Consider the following 20,738-nt stretch of genomic DNA (forward strand, 5'->3'; position numbering starts at 1 on the left):
CATAAAGAGCACTTTCCAAAACCTGACAATATCTGAGGCTGCAATAAGTGAGCAGTCTTGCCAAAATATCTAGAGCTACAAATGTCCATCAGTCTAATGGTTTCTGGAGTGGGAGGAAGGGATGCTTCTTCTAGGGAAATCTCAAAACCAAGAGCTGGCTGCTTTTAATTGTCACAGCCCTCCAAGCTCACATGGCAAAATTCAACCTGGGGAGTTTTGGGAAGATGGCGTCAGAGCAGGCAGGGCTCAACTCTCTCATAAAATAAGAATGGAGAAAGGGCCTAAAGCTGTCTGAGGGACCTGCTTTGGGTCACCATACCAAGACAGTGCTGTGCCACCCCCAGGAGGGCGAAGGACAGAGACGAAGGGCTCGAAACAACAAACATGAGTTACTAAACTCACAGTGGCCAGGAATAGCTCCCTCCCCCACCCTCAAGACATTAAGCCTGGATAAAACCCCTGGGTCACTCCAACCGATTGACAGGGGAACAGACGTCTTCCTCCCTATCAGCTGTTACAAAGGAAGAGGGAGGGTGCTTATGAGGGCAGAGAGTGGTTTCTTTTCAGTGAATTCAGCTGGCAGAGTCCGCTTTGAATCTGAGCTCTGGCCAGACCAGAAACAAGGGAAAGTGGAGGCTGAAAGAAGCACCACTGTGGAAAGGTTTGTCCATGGGCACCATCCCCTGGCTGGTTGGAAACTGCAAATAGAAAAGCTGCTTTTAGGAAAGCAGACTTGGCCCAATGGATAGGGCGTCCGTCTACCACATGGGAGGTCCACGGTTCAAACCCCGGGCCTCCTTGACCCGTGTGGAGCTGGCCCATGCGCAGTGCTGATGCGCACAAGGAGTGCCGTGCCACGCAGGGGTGTCCCCCGTGTAGGGGAGCCCCACGTGCAAGGAGTGTGCCCTGTAAGGAGAGCCGCCCAGTGCGAAAGAAAGTTCAGCCTACCCAGGAATGGTGCGGCACACATGGAGATGCAGCAAGATGACACAACAAAAAGAGACACAGATTCCCATGCCGCTGACAACAGAAGCGGTCACAGAAGAACACACAGCAACTGGACACAGAGAACAGACAACTGGGGTGGGGGGGGGTGAGGAAGGGGAGAGAAATAAAAATAAATCTAAAAAAAAAAAGCTGTTTTTAGGTCTCTCCTTAGTCCCAGTTCTTGGGAGAAAAATCTGCTCCCCATTAGAGTGGGTCCTTGACCTGATTTTAATAACCTAAGCTGGGCAATTTTAGAGACTCAGAATAAGTTGAAATAAAAGCCAAAGAAGATCTGTGAGGGAAAAAAACACTAGTCAAGAGAGAGAAATTGATCATCAGAGTAAATTTATTCATTTGCCTAAAAATCAGCAAAAAGATTACAAGCCATAGTAGGAAATGGGAAGAGATGGCCCAGCCATAGGAACAGACCCAAAGACACAAAAGATGAGATTAAAAATACATTAGAGGGGAAGCAGACGTGTACCAGGAGTGGTACTGCACACATAGCAAGATGATGCAACAAAAAAGAGACACTGTTTTCCGCTGCCGCCTGATAATACAAGTGGATGTGGAAGAACACAGAGCAGAAGGACACAGAGAGGAGACAACAGGGGGGAAGGGGAGAGAAATAAATAAAATAAATCTTTAAAAAAAATACATTAGGGAAGCAGATGTGGTTCAAGTGATTGAGCTCTCACCTACCACAAGGAAGGTCCGTGGTTTGGTTCCCGGTGCCTCCTAAAGAAGATAGTGAGCTAGCATGACAGGCAGGTGTAGTAAGCTGACACACAAGATGATGCAACAAGAGATACAAGAGAAAGAACATAATGAGAGACCCAACAAAGCAGGGAGCAATCTTCTTTAGGAGGACACAGAAAAGCACATAGCAAATGGACAGAGAGAGCAGACAATGGCAAGAGAAGGGGAGAGAAATAAATAAAATAAATCTTTAAAAAAAAAAAAGGCAGTGAGCTGATGTGATGGGCAGGCACAGCAAGTAGAGGCAACAACATGACACAACAAGAGACCAAGAAAAAAAAACATAATTAGATGCACAACAAAGCAGGGAACGGAGGTGGCTCAAGCCATTAGGCACCTCACTCCCACATCGGAGGTCCCAGGCTGAATTCCCAGTGCCTCCTAAAGAATAAAAGAAGACAACAGACACAGTAGGTGCAAACAATGAAGGGGTAGGGAGAAATAAATAAATCTTTAAAAAAAATACATTAATGGCACATAACAGTAGACTTGAATTGCTCAAAGACAGAAATAGTGATTTCAAGCACAGAATATCTGAACTAGAAAAAAACAGGAGAACAGAAAGAGAAAGAATGGAAAAACTGGAACAGGGTCTCAGGGAATTAAATGACAATGAAAAAAGCACAAATATATGCATTATCAGTGTCCCAGAAGTAGAAGAGAATAGAAAAGGGGCAGAAAAAATATTTGAGGAAATAATGACTGAAGACTTCCCAGCCCTTATGAAAGATGTAAATATGAATATCCAAAAAGGGCAATTCACCCCAAACAAAATAAATCTGCATAGACCTACTACAAGACACCTACTATTTTTTTATAATTGTTTTTTTTAGAGATACATATATCACCAAAAAGTTTACATTAAAAAATATAAAGACATCTACTATTCAGAATGACAAATTGCAGAGATAAAGAGGATTCTTAAAGCAGCAAGAGAAAAGCAAGCCATCATATACAATGGTACCTCAATAAGATTAAATGCAGACCTCTCATCAGAAACATGGAGGAAAGAAGAAAGTGGCATGATGTATTTAAGGTACTAAAAGAAAAAAACTGCCAGCCAAGAATTCTGTATCTGGCAAAACTGTTCTTCAAAACAGTTTTTGAAGTCTTCAAGACAGAAACTGAGAGAGTATGTTACCAAAAGACCAGAATTACAAGAGATACTAAAGGAAGCGCTACAGCCTGAAAAGAAAAAACAAGGGCAAGAGACTTGGATAAGTGTGTAGAAATGAAGAGCATTTGGAATGGTAAATTAAAGGGTAAAAATACAGACCAAGAGTAAGTTGTACTGCAGTTCAAACTCCGGGCCTCCTTGACCTGTGTGCACCTGGCCCATGCCCAGTGCTGATGCGTGCAAAGAGTGTCATGCCACAGAGGGGTGTCCCCCACGTAGGGGAGTCCCACGTGCAAAGAGTGCGCCCTGTAAGGAAAGTCGCCCAGTGTGAAAGAAAGTGCGACCTGCCCAGGAATGGTGCCACTCACATGGAGAGCTGACACAAGATGACTCAACAAAAAGAAACACAGAGTCCTGTGCCACTGACAACAACAGAAGTGGACAAAGAAGAAGACACAGCAAATAGACACATAGAACAGACAACTGGGGTAGGGGGGAAGGGGAGAGAAATAAATAAATAAATAAATAAATCTTTAAAAAAAAAGAGTAAGTTGTGATAATAGGCTAAAAAGGCTAAAATGGACAAGGTAAGTAATGTATTTAGAATAATAATATTCGATGTTAATAGCTTGAACTACCCAATCAAAAGATATAGACTGATAGATTGGATTAAAAAATATAAGCCATCTAAATGCTGTCTAGAAGATATACCTCAGATGTAAAGACACAACGAGATTAAAAGTGAAAGTTCGGAAAAGAATATTCCTTGCAAATAGTAACCAAAAAAAGATATGGAGTAGTGATACTAATATCACACATAATAGTTTTTAAATGCAAAACTGTTATAAGAGATGAAGAAGGCCATTATATATTGATAAAAGGGGCAATTCACCAAGACGAAATAATTATAATATACATTTATGCACCTAACCTGGATGTCCCAATATACATGAGGCACACAATGGCAAAACTGAAGGGAGAAAGAGATGCCTCTATATAACAGATGGAGACTTCAATACAGTACTCTTAATATTGAAGAGAACATACGCAAAGAGCATAAATAAAGAAACACAGCCTGAAAAAAATATGATAAAGAGCTAACCTAACAGACATTTACAGAGCATTACACTCCAAAAGAGCAGGATGCACGTTCTTTTCAAGTGTTCAAGGATACTTCTACAGGATAGACCATGTGTTGGGTCACAAGGCAGTTCTCAGTAAAGTAAAAAAAGATTAAAATTACACAAAACATCTTCTCTGATCATAACAGAATGAGCTTGAAAATAAATAATGGATGGAAAAAGGGAAAATTCATAAATATATAGACATTAAACAACACACTCTTAAATAATCAGTGAGTCAAAGTAGAAATTACAAGAGAATTCAGTAAATATCTTGAAATGATTGAAAATGAGAACACAACATATCAAAACTTATGGAACACCACAAAGGTAGTGCTGAGAGGGAACTTTATAGTTCTCAATACATTAAAAAAGAAGAGCTAAATTGAAACTCTAACTGCACACCTGAAGGAACTAGAAAAAGTACAGCAAACTAATCCCAAACCAAGCTGAGGAAAGAAATATTAAAGATCAGAGCAGAAACACATGAAATTAAAAACAAAAGAACGAAAGAGAGAATCAACAAAACCAAAAGTTGGTTCTTCTAGAAAATCAACAAAATTGACAAACCCTAAGTTAAAGTGACAAAGAAAAAAAGAGGGAAGATGTAAATAAATAAAATCAGAAATGAGAGGGGGAACATTACCACTGACCCCAAAGAAATAAGAGAGATCATAAAAGCATACTATGAACAACTGTACGCCAACAAACCAAACAATGTAGACAAGATGGACAAATTCCTAGAAAACCATGAACAACCTACACTGACCCTAGAAGAAATAGAAGACCTCAACAACAAAAAAAATCGCAAGTAAAGAGATTGAAACAGTCATCAAAAATCTCTCAATAGGGAAAAGGACTTTGGCCCAGTGGTTAGGGCGTCCGTCTACCATATGGGAGGTCCGCGGTTCAAACCCCGGGCCTCCTTGACCCATGTGGAGCTGGCCATGCGCAGCGCTGATGCGCGCAAGGAGTGCCGTGCCACGCAAGGGTATCCCCCGCGTGGGGGAGCCCCACGTGCAAGGAGTGCGCCCGTGAGGAAAGCCGCCCAGCGTGAAAAAGAAAAGAGCAGCCTGCCCAGGAATGGCACTGCCCACACTTCCGGTGCCACTGACGACAACAGAAGCAGACAAAGAAACAAGATGCAGCAAATAGACACCAAGAACAGACAACCAGGGGAGGGGGGGAAATTAAATAAATAAATAAATCTTTAAAAAAAAAAAAAAATCTCTCAAAGATGAAAAGCCCAGAACCAGATGGCTTCACAGGTGAATTATCCAATCATTCAAAAATAATCTAATACTGATCTTGCTCAAGCTCTTCCAAAATATTGAAAAGGAAAGAATGCTACCAAACTCATTCTACGAAGCCAATATCGCCCTAACACCAAAACCAGATAAAGATACTATGAAAAAAAGACAGAGACCAATAGCTCAAATGAATATCAATGCATAAATCCTCCACAAAATACTTAGAAATCAAATCCAAAAGCACATTTAAAGAATTATATACCAACATCAACTGCATTTTATGTCAGGTATGAAGGGTAGCTCAATGCAAGAAAATTAATTACTGTAATAAACCACATCGATAAATTGGCGAAGAAAAATCACAAGATCCTCTTGACTGACACAGAAAAGGCTTTGACAAAATATAGCATCCTTTCTTGATTAAAATCACTTAAAAAAACCTATGCTAATACTGTACTCCATGGTGAAAGATTGAAAGCTTTCCTGCTGAGTCAGGAACAAGACAAGGATGCCCACTGTCACCAATGATATTCAGTATTGTGCTAGAAATTTTAGCTAGAGCAATTAGGCTAGATAAAGAAATAAAAGATATCCAATTAGAAATGGAAGAAGTAAGACTTTAGCTATTTGCTATTAATGTGATTCTACATCTAGAAAATCCTGAGGAATCCACAACAAAGCTACTGGAACTAACAGACAAGTTCAACAAAGTAGCAGGATACAAGATTAATCCAAAAAAATCAGCAGAATGTCTATACCTTACTGATAAGCAATCTGAAGAGGAAATCAGAAAAAAATTTCCATTTATAATAGCAACTAAAAGAATCAGATATTTAGGAATAAACTTAACCAAAAACATAAAGGACCTATATTTAGAAAACTACAAAACATTATTAAAAGAAACTATAGAAGACTTAAATAGAAGGACATTCCATGTTCATGGACTGAAAGACTACATATCATTAAGATGTCAATTCTACCCAAACACATTTAGAGAATCAATGCAATCCCAATAAAAATTCCAATGGCCTTTTTTTTTTTTTTTTACAGAAATGGAAATGCCAATTATCAAATTTATTTGGAAGGGTAAAGGCCCCAAATAGACAAAAATGTCTTTAAAAAGAAGAACCAAGTTGGAGGACTTTCACTTCCTGACTTTAAAGCATATTACTTAGCTACAGTGGTAAAACAAACAAACAAACAAAAAAAAAAAAAACAGCACAGTACTGGCATAAAGATAGATTGACCAATGGAACCGAACTGAAAACTCAAAAATAGTCTTCACATCTACAGTCAAGTGATTTTTGACAAGGCTGTCAAGAGTTCACCCGGCTATTCAACAAATGATCCTGGGAGAGCTGGATATCATCCAAAAGAAAGAAAGAGGGCCCTATCTCAAACCTGATAGAAAAATTAACTTAAAATGGATAGAAGATCTAAGTATAAAAGCAACAACCATAAAACCCTTAGAAGAAAATGTAAGAAAACATCTTCAAGATCTTGTGGTAGGTGATAGTTACTTAAAATACACAAAGCATGAGCAACAAAAGAAAAAATAGATAAATGGGATCTTTTCCACCTCAAAATTAAATACTTTTCCACCTCAAAGGACTTTGTCAAAAGGGTGAAAAGGCAGCCAATTCAAGGGGAGAAAATATTTGGAAATAACATATCCAATAAGGGTTTAATATCCATAATATATAGAGATACTACAACTCAACAATAAAAATACAAACTACCTGATTAAAAAATGGACAAAAGACTCGAATAGACATTTGTCCAAAGAAGAAACACAAACAGCAAAAAAAAACACATGAAAAAATGTTCTATATCACTAATGATTAGGGAAATGCAAATGTAAACTACGAGATATTATTTCACATCTATTAGAATGGCCTCTATTAAAAAATCAGAAAACTGCAAGTGTTGGAGAGGATATGGAGAAACAGGAAAACTTATTCACTATTGGTGGGAATGTAGAATGGTACAGCCACTGTGGAGGACTGTTTGGCAGTTCCTAAAGGAAGCTGAATACAGAATTACCTTTTGACATGACAATAACACTACTAGGTATATATCCAGAAAAACTGAAGGCAGCAACACAAACGTGTTCATAGGGGCATTATTCACAATTACCAAAAGAAAAAACAACCCAGATGTCCATCAACCAATAGATCAATAAACAATTGTGGTATTTACACATGATGGAATATTATTCAGCAGTAAGAAGAAATGAAGTCGTGAAGCAAATGACAATATGGATGAACCTGGAGGATATTATGCTGAGTGAAGCAAGTCACAGTAAAAAAGGACGAATACTGTATAATTACTCTATTATGAACTAAGCATATCATGTGAACTCATGGAGCTAATAATAGAATATAGGTTACTAGAACACAGAATGAGGTTTAATCTTTGTAGAACTGGTAAAAAGATTGTTTGCAAATCTTTGGAAATGAATAGAAATGGTGAAACCACATCATGCTGTTTGTAACTAGCAGATCATGTGGGTATGACAGAGGTTGAAAGTGAAAGTCTAAGGACATGTATATTACTAGAAGGAAAGCTAAAAAATGTAACATGGTATTGTCTAGCATAGTGATACATCATGTGTAATATGAATATGGATAATATTGTATATATAAGACTGTTTTTACAAAATATAAATACAAATAAACTAGAAAGACAAACAGAAGAGCAGCTATGTACAGAAGGGGAGGCATAGAGAGACTGAGAGGTAATGAGTCTTTATTGGCTTGTTTTTTGTTTATTATTATTATTATTATTAGAATAATGAAAATGCTCTAATAATGATTGAAGTAATGAATGCTCAACTATGTGATTATACCAAATACCACTGATTGTCACTTTGGATGGATTTATGCTTTATTAATATGTATCAATAAAATTGATTTGTTAAAAAAAAAACTTAATCTGACATTTTACTTATATGCCATGCTCAATACCCAATATAAGTGGGAAGAGGAAAAGCAGAGCCCTTTTTCTTAAGAATTATTGGGTACAATCTCTATTTCCCCTCATTCTTACTCCATGTGTTATAATATGGGAATGTCTTAAATTAATTAATATATGCTCATTCTTACAAAGCAGAACAGACTCTGCTTTTCAAATCTTGCTTATTGGTTTTAAGTGGTTAAAATGTTATATTATTCACTGGCTAATCTCTGATTCTGGGTAAACATTAACACAAACAGAGACATATTTCAAATACTTTGTTTTTTGAGGTCCCAGAGGCCAGAGATTGAACCCAGGACCTTGTAAATGGGAAGCTGGCGCTCAACCACTGAGCCACATCAGCTCCCTGAGTTGTGATTTTTTTCTTGTTTTTTCTTTTGTAAGGAGGCACCAGATACCGATGCCATGAAGCCAGGACACCCCACATGGTAATCAAGCACTCAACCACTTGAGCTACATCCGCTCTCTCAACTATTTTTAAAAAACTGAATTTGTTAGTTTAAACTACACTTCATTCTCCCTTCCAAATGTATTGCCCTTCTCAAATTTTATCCAGCCAGTCATAAAAGACAACACATTTTATGATTCCATTTATATGAAATATCCACAATAGGCAAATACATAGAGAGAGAAAGTAGATGACTGGTTGCCTAGAGTTGGGGGGGGGGGGAGATAGAGTGGTTTGGGAGCAAATGGGGAGTTACTGCCAGTGGGCACAGGGTTTCTTTTTAAAGTGATGAACATTTTCTGAATGGACTGTGATGACGGTTGCACAACTCTGTGACTATACTAAAAACCATGGAACTGTACACTTTAAATAAATGACTTGTATGATATGTGAATTATATCTCAATCAAGCTATTAAAAATCACACCTTCCCAATTCCATCTGTAGTGGATGCTAGGTAATACTTTCAAAATGCTAGAGAAATAAGGGAGGTTGGGCCAAACAATTTGATTTTATAAATGTAATAAAGAAATCACTTACATATAAAATGACTACTATTATTTCTAGAGCAACTAAAAACCAACAAAATGCTTTTCTTTCATTTAACCCCTCCTGTTAGGCAAAAAATATAGATTAACAACATGTTATGCCTGAGATTTCATTAAGACAAAAAGTATCAATTACTTTTTATGATTTTTAAAAAATTGAACCTTACCTATGGTGTATACTTCCTACACCATATAAAAGACTAAAATAGGGACAATTACGTTGAGATACTTACAAAGAAACTTCTTTTTCTTTTCCAATGGAAACTCATGAAATGTCTCCCAAAATAGCTTCACAGTGGGATGTGTGGCTGAGTAATCACCCTTGTAGATGGCAGTCTGTTCAAAAGAGAAAAAAGAAAAATACATATATATCATTCAGAATAAAAAAGAACATTAATAGTAGATATTTGTATACTGTAGTGGCTTATAGTTATGTGCCCCAGAAAAACACGTTCTTAATCTCAATGGAATGCTGTGGGTGAAGTGTACACCTATTGTAAATAGGATCTTTTGATAAGATTACTTCAAGTAAGGTGCGGCCAGGGAAGCGGACTTGGCCCAGTGGTTACGGCGTCCGCAGTTCAAACCCCGGGTCTCCCTGCCCCATGTGGAGTTGGCCCATGCACAGGGCTGATGTGTGCAAGGAGTGCCCTGCCATGCAGGGGTGTCCCCCACGTAGGGGAGCCCAAGCACAAGGAGTGTGCCCCATAAGGAGAGCCGCCCAGCACGAAAGAAAGTGCAGCCTGCCCAGGAATGGCACTGCACACATGGAGAGCTGACAACAAGATGACACAACAAAAAGAAACAGAGATACCCATGCTGCTGACAACAACAGAAGTGGACAAAGAAGAATGCGTAGGAAATAGACACAGAGAACAGACAACTGGGGCGGGAGGGGTTGGGGGAGAGAAATAAATAAAATAAATCTTTAAAAAAAAAAGTGTGGCCCAAATGAATCAGAATGAACTTTAATCTAGATTACTAAAGTCCTTTATAACAGAGTGAAAGTCAGAAGGAGAAAGAAGCCATGGGAAGCAGCCAGAAGCTGGAAGTCAACAGAAGCTGGAAGAAAAAAGAGATGTGGCCACATGCACCGCCATGAGACAGAATAGCCAATGAACCCCAAAGACACCAACTCTGGGAGGAAGCGAGCTTTCTAGTCTCTAAAATCATGAACCAATAATACATTCCCGTTGTTAAGCCAACCCATTGTATAGTATTTGTTTTAGCAGTTGGGAAACTAATGTAATTTTTGTTACCAGAAAGTGGGGAGCTACTATCGCAAATAAACAAAAATAAGCAATCAGATTTGCAATATGGTGATGGGTACAAATTAGAAGAATTGTGAGGTGCTTGATAGAAAAGGCTAAGATTCCTTTGAAGAGACTCTTGGTAGAAATATGGATGTTAAAGACACTTTGGGCAAGACCTTGGAAGGAAATAATAAATGTGTCCTTAGAAACTGGAAGAAAGGTGATCCTTGTTATAAAGTGGCAGCGAACTTGGTGAAATTGAGCTGCAGTGTTAGATGGAAGGCCGAACTTGAAAGCAATGAACTTGGATATTTAGCTGAGGAGATTTCCAAGCTAAGTGTTGAAGGTATAGCCTGGTTTCTCCTTGTAGCTTACAGTGAAATAAGAGCTGAAAGAGAGAAATTGAGGATTGAATTGTTAAGCACATAGAAACCAGCAATTAATAATTTGGAAAATTCTTGGCCTAATCTCATAGTGTGCTCTGATACCAGGGCCAACAGACTCTATCAGGGACACCCCTGAGTTTTCAGGAGGTGACACACCAGGGAAAAGTGTTTCATGTGTGACATAACTAAACAACACTTTGCTAAAGAGGGTGTGGCTGAACATGAATCCAGCCAGCAATTTCAGTGGAAGTCAGAATTGGAAATGCAGTTATCCAGGAGGGTCTCTGAAAAGTTCCATTATCTGATGGAAATGCATGCAAAGTCAAGTTTTCTGTGAGAATTTTTATGAAGAGAAGCAGTGCTTGTATGGAAAAATAATTTGAAGGGCAAAAACCACGGACACCAAGGTCTGGATCCAAGAGAACTTGGGCCAAGAGAGTGAGCCCATCCATGTGTGTGGAAAGGGCGGTCTGTGTCCACACTTGAGGGAGCAAGCCATCTGCCCCAGCGCTTGGAAGCAGCAAGCTTGTACCCCACTGTTCATGGACAGTGTCCTAACCCCTGTCCTCAGAGATGGCAGGACCTGGACCCCAGTGTTCAGGGAGACCATGGCCACTGTGTAAGTGCTTATAAGGCATGGAGCTGCTGCTCTATCAGGCCCAGCGGACAAAGAATCAAGCCAAAGATGGTTCTCAGACCTTAAGATCCAATGGAGGGAAGCAGATGTGGCTCAATCAGTTGGGCTCCCATCTACCACATGGGAGACCCTGGGTTCACGTCCAGGGGCCTCCTTGTGAAGGCAGGCTCGCCCACATGCTGCGGAGAGCTGCTGGCCAGCAAGCACCGCAGAGAGCTGACTCAGCAGGAAGATGCAACAACAACAACAAAAAAGGAAGACAAGTAAAAAAACAAAGGAGAGCAAGCAACAAAAGGACACAGGGAGCAAACAAGCAAGCCAGCGGGGTGGGGAGGGGAATAAAAAAAATAAAAAGTACAGACACACAGAAGAATGCACAGTGAATGGACACATTGTAGACAACAAGCATACCGCAGGCAGGGGGGTGGGGGTGGGAGCAGGGAGGGGGAATTAAAAAAAAAAAAAAAGAGCCAATGGAGTTTGCCCTGAGGGGTTTTTGAACTTGTCTGAGATCCTGCTTTCCTTCCAATTTCTCCCTTCTCAAATGGAAATATTTATCTTATGTCTGTCCTTCCATTTTATATTGGAAGCAAGTTAACTTGTTTTCTAAATTTCAAAGGTCCAGGGAACAGAGGAAAGACCACATCCATAATTGATTTGGAGGAGACTTTGGACTTAGCATTGTTTTAAAATGGCTTGTTTGTTGGGATATTGTAAACTGTGGTAACCCGAAGTTATGGGCCCCCGCAAAACATGTTTTTAATCTTAATCTACACCTATGGGTGTGAACCCATTGTAAATAAGATCTTTTGATGAGGTTACCTCAATTAAAGTGTGGCCCAATTGAATCAAGTTGAGCTTTAATCCGAATTACTGGAGTCCTTTATAAGCAGAGTGAAAGTCAGATGGAAAGAAGACAGAGGGAGCAACCAGAAGCGACAAGTTACACTATTCACATTTATGACTAAGAAATATGTACTCGGGAAGCGGACTTTGCCCAGTGGTTAGGACGTCCGTCTACCACATGGGAGGTCCATGGTTCAAACCCCAGGCCTCCATGACCTGTGTGAAGCTGGCCCACGTGCAGTGCTGATGTGTGCAAGGAATGCCCTGCCATGCAGGGGTGCCCCCCGCATAGGGGAGCCCCACGTGCAAGGAATGCGCCCCGTAAGGAGAGCCGCCCAGTGCAAAAAGAAAGTGCAGCCTGCCCAGGAATGGAACCATACACATGGAGAGCTGACACAACAATATGATGCAACAAAAAGAGACACAGATTCCCATGAAGCTCACAACAACAGAAGCAGACAAAGAACACACAGCAAATGGACACAGAGAATAGAAAACTGGGGCGGGCAGGGGGGGAGGGGAGAAAAACAACAAATAAAAAATAAATCTTAAAAAAAAAAAAAAGAAATATGTATTCAGATGCGGGAGGCCTCCAATTCATAGTCAGCTCCAGGACACTTTGAAAGAGGCCAGTCTCTGGGAATCCTACCAGGCTGCTACTTCCCTAAAATTAAAAGAGATCACTTCATGTGCTTACCTCTTCCAGTTCCTCCCAGTTGTAGTTGCTGTTTCCCACCATCATGGCCCTCAGTTCTGAAGGCTGGAAGAGCTCAAGTACTTTGCCACCACACACCTTTAAGAAGCCACTGGAGAAGGCTGTATACCATTCGAGAACGGACATTTGGAAGACATAATTAACATAAGCATCGACAAATTCCCGCCTGCCAGAAGACCAAAGAAATAGAAGATATTTAGCCCAAAGTCACATGGAGTTTATAAAACAGTTACACTTCTACACCAAGTATTACTGTTAAAGAAGTTGAGTATGATAAAAAATGAAATTTCCTCAGATTCTTATACCAGGAGGCATCGTTAGGCATCATATAGTTTACTGCTTCTCCACTCTGTCCTTCCCCCAGTCTTAGGATTCCACCAAGGTGTCTCAAATCTAGGGGCAGGTAGGCCAAGCAGGAAGGGGAGAAAGCAAGGCTGGTAGAACCATACTACTAGTTTACTTTGAGGATTCCCTGTTTTTTTATCTCTTTTATGGTCCACCCAAGCAGGAAGGGGAGAAAGCAAGGCTGGTAGAACCATACTACTAGTTTACTTTGAGGATTCCCTGTTTTTTTATCTCTTTTATGGTCCTGCCTAAAATTTTGTTTAGAAACAAGAAAAGACTTTTTCTGCTAAAAGTAACAGTTCTAGGCTTTGTCCTCTCTCTTCAGAAGCATACAGCTAAACCATCTTAGCTGTATTTGTATCTTTCAACTATTTTTAAAGGGTAACTTTCCATAAATTTCCATAACTCCTTTCTATAATCCTTTAACTATTTCCCAAACAATGATTCCATCTTAATAATAATTAATGAAATGCAAATTAAGATATCAATGAATTACCATGTGCACTCAGTAAACTGGCATAAGTTTAAAAGTTAGATTCTATCAATGACGGTGAAGATGTAGGAAAATGGGGGCCTCATACACAGTCAGTGAGAATGTAAATTGTGAAATACGACAGTCATTTTGGGGGAACAATTTGTCAATAGCCAGAAAAGTTAAAAATCTAAATTTCCTTTGACCCAGCTACTCTACTGCAAGGTGGGTAACCCAGAGAGCATCTCACAAAGTGCCCAGGAAAAGTACAGAAATGTTTACTATAGTGATTTCTTATAATGCAGAAAAACTGGGGAAACAAAACAAAATATCCATTAATATGAGAATGGAAAAAGAAAAGACAGTATAGTCATATGATGGAAACCAGAGTAGAGTGCATTAATGGAATTAAGTGGATTTATATTTATCAAGGGAGCTGGTGTAGCTCAGTGATTGAGCGCTTGCTTCCTGTGTACAAGGTCCCAGGTTCAATTCCCAGTACCTCCTAAAAGAGAAAAACGAACAAACAAAAGTTTCTAATTTTCATATTTATCAAAATGAATAGATCTCGAGAACACTGTTGTTTGAAAATTCAAGTATTAAGTACAATATGATAGCATTTATATGAGTTGGGTTTTTTCCTTTAACTTTTTATTTTAAAATAACTTCAAGCTTTCAGTATAGTTGCAAAAATAATACAATTCCCACACAGAGAACTCCAATGACCCCTATTCCCCCAAATCCACCAATTTTAACATTTTGCCACCTTTTTTGTATTATTCTATCTACCCATCTATCAATCCATCTACCTATCCATCTGTCTATTTATCCATCTATTTTCTTGAACATTTGAGAGTAGGTTGTTATATACCATGATCATTGAACATTTAATACTTCCATGTACATTTTCTAAGAACCAGAATATGCACTTGTGTAACCACCTTAAGTGTAATTATCAAGTTCAATAAATTTCACATAATTATAAAATTTACAGTCTATACTCCAATTGGTTCATATGTCCCAATAATATCCTTTTGAGCCTTTTCTCCTCCATTCTTAGATACCGCTCAGGATCATGTACATATTTAATTGTCTTGTCTATTTTATTGTGGATATAGGTGTGTGTGTATATGTGTATACAACATACATACACACATACAACATAAACACGTCCATCTCAACCATTCCCAAGCACGCCATTGTGTTGGTGTGCTGCTCACATTCACAATGTCGGGTACCTTCACTATCATCCATTACTAGAACTTTCCCATCACCCCAAATAGAAACCCTACACAAATTATGAATTGACATTTCATTGTTTGTCCTGCCCTTGATAACCTATCCTCTAATTTCTGTCTCTATGGATTTACATATTCTCCTGTATTTTCTTTGTAGTGACCAAGAGCTTAAATTCAACATCCTAAATCTATAACAACCTCATTTGTTTTAATACTAACCTAACATCAATAGCATACACAAACTACATTCCTATACCTTCTGTCCCCCACCTTTATGCAATTCTTGCCACAAATTATACATTTATTCATTATATATACAAACCATTGATTTATTATTACATTTTATGCATTTCATTTTTAGATCTTGTAGGAAGTAAAAAGTGGAGTTATAAATGAATATACATAGTACTCACATTTATATATTTACCTATGTCTCTACCCCTAACAGAGATATTTATTTCTTCCTGCAGCTTCAATCTATTGTATAGAGTTCTTTCCTTTTAACCTGCAGAATACCCTTTAGCATGTCTTGTAGTGCCAGTCTAGTGAAGACCTCCTTTATATTTTCTTTATCTGGGAATAATTTAATCTCTCCCTCATTTTTGAAAAACAGTTTTGCCAGATATAGAATTCTTGGTTGGCGAATTTTGCTTTCACCAATTTAAACATGTCATTCCACTGCTTTCTTGCCTGCATGGTTTCCAATGAGAAATAGGAACTTAATCTTATTGATGCTCCCTTGTTTGTGACATGTTGCTTCTCTAATGCAGCTTTCAGAATTCTCTATCTGTGGCATTTCAAAGTCTGTTAATAAGTTGGGTTTATCTTGTTTAGAGTTTGTGAGCCCCTTTGGCCTGTATATTCCTGTCTTTCATTACACGTGGGAAGTTTTCAGTCATTATTTCCTTGAGTATTCTCTCCACCCTTTCTCTCTTTTCCTTCCATGAGTCCCATAATGTGTGTACTGGTACAGCTGACGTGTCCCACATGTTCCTTAGGCTAATTTCCTTTTCTTTATTCTTCGTTCTTTCTGATCTTTAGACTGGACGGTTTTAAGTTAATGGATTATTTCTTCTGCCTGCTTCAAATTGCTGTTGAAGCCCTCTAGGGAATTTTCAATTTGTTCCTATTGTCTTCAGGCCTGTTTGGTTCCTTTTCATAATTTCTATTTCTTCACTGACAATCTCTTTGTATTCTTATATTGTTTTCCTAATGTCCTTGTTTTCCTTTAACTCTTTGAGCATATTCAGGACCATTTTTTTAAAAAGTCTCCATCTGGTACTGATGTGGGCTATGGGTGGGAGGCTCTTTGTCTCTTCAGAGATAGCCTAAGCTGTTTGACTTGTGGGTGTGGAACGGTAAGAGGCTGCAGTCCTGCCCTTAGTGACAATGGCAAGGACTCCAGTCCCAGGAAACAGTTTAACAATGCAAGGTCTATAAACTTTAAGTATTTAGGGGAAATGCAAACCAAATACATTAAAAGCTTATCTAGAATGTCTGGGGTCCATGCTAAAAGTTTACCTAAGATGTGGAAGATACATATGCTAATTCAAGCCTATTGAGAACTGAAACAAAGGGACCGTTTGGCCTTTCCTCTCTGTATAAAAGACATTTGAAAATCTTGTTTGGGGCTCAGGATTAACAGAAAGTTTCCGAGTCCGGCCGGCTGTCAATAAACCATTTTTCCTTCTCAAAATCATTCCTGAGTCCTGGCCTCTCTATACTCAAATAATTGAACTTCTCTCAAATTCTACAACATTTTTGGCAACCACAAAGGGATAACAAATGAAGGCCAGAGATGGTAGCATTTTGCTGCCCCTTCCAAATCCCCGAGGAAGCCGGGAGGACCTGGGTGAACCCCAAATCTGGGCATCTCTGGATTAAATTTAATCCAGAAAAGATGTGGGCTCCACCAGAATCTTCCCGACAAAAATCAAGGGCAATGGAAGGTCTGAAGAGAAAGATTCTGGGAACGAAAAAGAACTCCAAACATGGAAGAAGGTAAGACTCCCTGGGTGAGCAAAGTCTGGAAAGCCCTAGCTTTAATTGCTAGGAAGGGGAGGCTGATCACCTCCCAAGAGAACCCTAGTAGCCCCAGAAAATTGGGGGGAAGCCGTTCTCTCTAGGCCTGGGAAAAGGAGGAAAACCGGGGAAAAGCCCTGGTGTTTTAGGTTTGTCTAACTGCATGTTAGAATCTGGTACTAGTCTTATATCCACTAAAGGAGTGGAGGCTTGATTTTAATAAAAAGGGCTATTTATAGGTTCAAGCCCTAACGTCCTGGAAATTGGTCTAGATTAAAAAAAAACATACAACTTGGTTACAGGAAAATGGATCGGCTTTTCTAGTGGAGCTTGGTCTGGGTGTAAGGTTTAAACAGTGGAGAAAGTCTAGCTGAAATCTTTTGTTATGGTGCCAAATTGTGAATGAATTCGCTTTATACCAAATGTTAAGTGTTCTGAGGTTTGTGATGGCTGTGGGGGGAGCCATGGTGAAAATATATATACATAAACTTGTGGGTCAGATTAGTGACTTTTGTGCTTCCGTCTGTGTCAGCTCAATGCTAGTGTTGGAGTTGTGTCCTTATGTAAAGTAGAATTACAGCTGACCTGGAACCCTCCCTTGCCATTGGCAAGGGGGTGAAATGATTATGGGGCAAAACTGAGGAGTCTGGATGTTTGCGGAGTCTAGATGTTTGTGCATGCTCTGCTGTCTTGTCTCTGGTCTGGCCCTTTGCCGGGGCTTGGAGGCTGTCTGTGTCCACGCCACGCACCCAAGTTTGTTGGGGATGTCCCAGTCAGGGTGGCTGGGTCCCTGGGAGAGTTGCCAAATTTGAGTAGGTTCTGTCTGCCCATTTTGGCTGAAAGCTGGAAAGGGGGGAGCGGCTTGCCCCTTTCCAGTGAGTCCACACCTTCTATTCCTAAGCCGCATTCCTGTTTGGTTGTTGTGCACCCAACTGCCGTGAAGGGGGTAAAAAGCAGAATCAGAATAAGTGCAGTAAAGTTCCCTCTGTAGGGTGTCAAAGCCAAAACACGTTTGCATTCTGCCCAGGTTCTTAGAAGGTATTGTAGTAACTTTAAGTAAGAGAATATGTTCTGTGAAGGTAAAATTTGTCTTAAAGGTATAAATAATTATAAAAGTTTTACAAAGCATTGTTTAAATTAAGGTATTTAAATGGCTAATTGCAGAAAGTCATTATTAAACAAAAACTGAATTGATAATAATAATAAAAGGTAATTTTATAACAAATTTATTTGGCACCCAGCCTCCCCTGCCAACTTGCTTCCAAAGAAACTGTTTCTGGTATTACATGCTACTAAGTATTTAAAGTGAAGAAAAGTTCATTATTTTAACAAGCTTGTTTAGTATTAATGGCAATTATATGTTGTAAGAAGTTTGCCTGGTAACTTAGTATGTGGGATATATGGAATGTGTTTTTATTGTTAAGGAAACAGAAGATGATTTTGTCCTAAGATAAAATGATTGATTATTGGAAAGAGTAGAGTGTGGGACAAAACCTGAATGAATACTGAAAGTGTAGAAGGTTTGTGGAAGGAAAATTTTATGATTAAAATTGAGTAAGATCAGTATACAAAGAAAATCTGTTTTATCAAAATAGCTTCTTGTGCTTTAACCTCATCATTTCCTCAGTGTCTGAAGAAGAGTTTTACCTCTTTTAAAAGAACATAATGTTCTAGAAATCAAATCCTGAAAAGTAGCTTTTTATTTCAAACTAACTGCAAGAGATTTATTCTTTTACTTTAAAGGAAAAATTAAAGTAATGGTTAAGTTCATTTAATATGTTATAAGTCGAATGAAAGGTATTTAAAGGTGTTATAAAATTAACAGGTTTTTAAAAAATTAATAAAAACTGTAACTAAGAGTTAAAATCATTTATAAATGCATTTATATTATTAAACAGTGACAAGATAATAATTGAAATTATAGCTGAGTGAATTTAGGCTGAAACTATTATTTAAGCGTAAATTCTAAACTAACCTTTCCTTTGTTTATGGTTACTGCAAGCCTAACCTCACCCCCTGCCTTTGCCTATGGTTATTTCATAATTGAGAAGAGCTGGAACATCACTGTCTCCTGTCCTGGTATTAGTAACCCTTTCTCTCATGAATTCAAGTGTAAACTAAATAAATTGCTGCCTGATGGAATAAGGTTAAATGACCACTGGAGTTTTATCTCCAAAATCAAAAAGAGGGGTAGAGGGGGAGAAGTCTCCTGCCCTGACGGTCAGTGTTCCTAAGAGTAGTAATTCATGAGAGAAACCAGTCTGTCTCCCTGAGGCTTCACATAGCCTCAGTAAATATATATAAAATTAATCTTGTTGCTTATCCAAAATTCTGCTAAATTCAAAGTAAAATATAAAGTTCTGAAACAAAAAAATAGTGCTAAAGCATTGAGAACATTTTGGTTATTACAATCCATTAATTAAGAAAGAAAATTCTTGTGTAAAACTGCACAGTCATAGTGCAAATTAAGAAGAGTTTCAGGAGTCTTTGAAATGTTTTGCAGTCACACTTGTTTTGTAAGAATTAGAAGTTTAAAGTAACTAAAGTTATGTTGTTGTGTCAAACTATTCATGTCTGCCTATTTTTTCAAATTGTTGAGGTTAAATATGCAGTTATAAGTAATATATATTTCGGGACCCCAAATTAAGCTAAACAGTATATAAAATAATGCAAATTATAAATAATATCAATGAGTTTTGTTTCTATGTCTAACTCTTTGTGTCTGCCCATTTGCTCAGTGTATGTCTTCATACATCAGGATAATATCAAATTAACAAATGAAAATTCTTAAAAGAGCTCTATTCAAATTGTTAATTAAATATGCAGTTATATATGTAAATAAATATTCTTAAAGCCCAAATTAAACTAAGCAGTATGAAAAAGTCATAGAAATCTGATTATAGAAACAATTGGAAAAGGGCCTCCTCTTTGCAAAAGCTTTAAAGGCAAGACTAGGTGTGGCAGATTAAACCTATCTACTAGGCTAGGGAATTAAGAATCAGTTTCCCCGGTAATTTCCCAGTTTAAACCTTTGTCAGCCATAAAATTTAAAAAAACAAAGATTAAGTTAATTTTCACATAAAGAAAAAAAAAATGTTGATGTAACCTGGTGGCCTGCTGCCTCAGTCTCCTACTCTCGGGTTGGACAGCAGTGGAGGAGACCAGTTTAGGTTAGTCCTATGGGCAGTGGAAGGATGCCCAAGAAGGAGCTAAGTCGGTGCCATTTCAGCACTAAATTCTATTCCTTATTTGACAAAGAGGAGCAGGTAAAAACTAAAATGGTTAGAATGTGAGAGGAAGCAGTTAAATCACAAACTTTTGCGTAGGAAAGTTAAATCTCAGATAAGCTGTAACTTCTGAAGTATCCAATCTATGGAAAAACAGAGCAAGAGCTTGCCTGCTAGGCTTAGGGGTATAAATTGTGTCATTTTTCTTTGCTTGGGGCACCAGCCATATCTGGCTCTGCGCCCCTTCTTGCAAGATTGAGAATAAATTCTTTTCTTCTCCACAATCTAGTGAGCCTTATTTTCTTCCAGAAGATTTCTTTCCAACAAAATAAAGGTAATTAGTGGCTTTGTTAACAAATTTCAGTAAGTAAAGGAAAGTCCATAAAAACTAC

The 20,738-nt window shown here is 38.6% G+C and overlaps 1 protein-coding gene across 8 annotated transcripts in view; it reads right to left on the reverse strand.

The window, feature by feature from the left end:
• The window catches only part of HERC3 (HECT and RLD domain containing E3 ubiquitin protein ligase 3), a 130,216-nt gene that overhangs the window by 2,605 nt on the left and 106,873 nt on the right, over nt 1-20,738 (reverse strand). For all 8 annotated transcript variants that reach the window (XM_004480548.4, XM_023585243.2, XM_004480551.4 and 5 more), the window contains 2 exons: nt 13,025-13,208; nt 9,439-9,541 (listed from right to left, as the gene is read on the reverse strand). In XM_004480548.4, coding sequence (XP_004480605.1) covers nt 9,439-9,541; nt 13,025-13,208 — 287 coding nt within the window. The remainder of the gene's footprint in view (nt 1-9,438; nt 9,542-13,024; nt 13,209-20,738) is intronic.

This window comes from Dasypus novemcinctus, chromosome 1 (genome assembly GCF_030445035.2).
Source record: "Dasypus novemcinctus isolate mDasNov1 chromosome 1, mDasNov1.1.hap2, whole genome shotgun sequence".
In the NCBI taxonomy this organism is placed as follows: Eukaryota; Metazoa; Chordata; class Mammalia; order Cingulata; family Dasypodidae; genus Dasypus; species Dasypus novemcinctus.